Consider the following 2,272-nt stretch of genomic DNA (forward strand, 5'->3'; position numbering starts at 1 on the left):
TATATTCCCGGCCGGATTAGACAGCACACTCATCGAAGGCGGAGGCAAGCCAAAGACAAGAAGGGGATGTGGAATGGTACGGGAACAAAGGAAGCTGGGGGAAAAGAAAGAAAAGACTACCTGTTAGATCTTAATCCAACGGTCTAGAAAATAAACTTACTCCAAGAAAAATTCCAGGCTCGATTAGCGTAAAAGAAACTTATAAGTACCATAAGTACGGCATTTACGTTTATCTTTCAAAATGTTTTAGATCCAACTTTCTAGAAAATCGACTTATTGAACAGGCAACTCAACTACGACTTTAATTATGTTTGTGTTGCGAAATGCTTTCGGTCACAACATGATTTATGACTGAACAATCAGGAATGTTATCTAGCGAATGTTTGCGAGGAACCCAATCTAGACGAACGCCTCCAGAACCAGTAGATTTGCATCCAACGGTGGCATTTAAAAAAAATCCCACAATTTAAACAAACTGCCATGGCAATTTGCAAAATGCCACCTAAGACCCAACCTCTCCCAATATACGTGAAACTGTTGTGTTCGCAACAGCTGAACGTTTGCTGGGGATTGGCATCCTTGAACAATACGTTTAATTCAACGGGTCATTTATTCCTTCAGATGAGGATGCGGGTGGAGCAGATCCGCCAGGCAGGGTCGTCGACACCCGTGAACATGAGTGTCATGTTCCATGGCCTGACCAACAGCATCGTTGCGCGGGCAGCATTCGGGAAGACGCCGAAGAAGTCACCAGAGTTCCTAGCCGCCATCAAGTCCGGGGTGCGCCTGGCGAGCGGCTTCGACATCCCCGACCTCTTCCCGGAGTGGACGACAGTGCTCGCCGCACTCACCGGCATGGAGCGCAGCCTCCAGGGCGTCCACAAGACGGTGGATGCATTCCTGGAGGAGATGATCAATGAGAGGAACGCCGCCCGCGCCGACAAGATCAAGGTCGGCGGCCCCGAGAACGTGGACGAGAACCTCGTCGACGTGCTCATTGGCCTACAGGAGAGAGGCGGCCTTGGCTTTGAGCTCGACAACAGTAGGATCAAGGCCATCATCCTGGACATGTTCGTGGGAGGCACGGGGACAGCAGCATCGTCGATGGAGTGGGGGATGTCGGAGCTGATGCGGAACCCGCTGGTGATGAAGAAGTTGCAGGGCCAGATCCGAGAGGCGTTCAAGGGTAAGGCCGTGGTGACGGAGGCCGACCTGCAGGCGAGCAACCTTCGGTACCTGAAACTGGTGATCAAGGAGGCACTCCGGCTGCATCCGCCGGCGCCGCTGCTGGTGCCCCGGGAGAGCATTGGCAGCTGCGAGCTGCAAGGGTACACGGTCCCTGCCAAGTCGCGCGTCGTCATCAACGCATGGGCCATCGGACGGGACCCGGCGTACTGGAAGGATGCCGAGGAGTTCCAGCCTGAGCGCTTCGAGGACGGGGCTGTAGACTTCACCGGCAAGACCTACGAGTTCGTCCCGTTCGGTGCTGGCCGCAGGATGTGCCCCGGCATCAACTACGCGCTTGCCATCATGGAACTTGCCCTCGTCGGTCTGCTCTACCACTTTGACTGGTCGCTGCCGGAAGGCGTTTGCGAGGTCGACATGGAGGAGGCCCCCGGCCTCGGCGTGCGGCGCCGCACGCCGCTGATGCTCCTCGCCACGCCCTTCGTCCCGGCCGCCCACGAGTAACTATGTTTGCTTGCAATGCAACTACACATATAATAAGCGTGCCCGCATCACCCAGTCGAAAAAATAACTGTGCCTGTATAATAAGTGTGTGTCGTGTGTTTATAGGAATGTGTGTTTATGCGTATCTATGAGTGTTTATGTTTGTATTGTGTTTGAAAATAAGTGTGTTAGAGTGACGTCACCATGTTATCGACAAGCTAGCCTTTTCCGTTTTCCTCCTCCGTGTGAACTACTAGCGACTATATCGCCCGCCTCAAGGCGTTAGTCGGGTCTGTTAGAGTTTGAGTTATTCACGTCATGTAATCTCAACTATTCTCCTTCTTGTCTGAATCAATCTCCTCATCTCTGTAATGACTGGATCGGTCTCCTCTTCTCTTGTACTCCACGGCAAGGATTTCTGCCCCAATATATACACACACGCGGCTCTCCTTCGGGAGAGTAGGAACGCTTCATCGATTCTAATATGGTATACAGAGCCTAGCCTCTTCCCATCATCTAGCGATCCCTTTATCCAGCGAACAAAAAAAACCCAAACCCAATCATCGCCAGAAACCCAAAAGCCTATCGCCATGGCTAGTTCGAG

At 52.5% G+C, this 2,272-nt stretch overlaps 1 protein-coding gene across 1 annotated transcript in view; it reads left to right on the plus strand.

The window, feature by feature from the left end:
- Positions 1-1,689, plus strand: part of LOC119329879 (premnaspirodiene oxygenase-like) — a 3,983-nt gene extending 2,294 nt beyond the window's left edge. The window contains exon 2 of the mRNA XM_037602976.1: positions 622-1,689. Within this exon, the coding sequence (XP_037458873.1) occupies positions 622-1,689 (1,068 nt within the window). The remainder of the gene's footprint in view (positions 1-621) is intronic.
- The last annotated feature ends 583 nt before the right edge of the window (positions 1,690-2,272 follow it).

This window comes from Triticum dicoccoides, chromosome 7A (genome assembly GCF_002162155.2).
Source record: "Triticum dicoccoides isolate Atlit2015 ecotype Zavitan chromosome 7A, WEW_v2.0, whole genome shotgun sequence".
NCBI lineage: Eukaryota > Viridiplantae > Streptophyta > Magnoliopsida > Poales > Poaceae > Triticum > Triticum dicoccoides.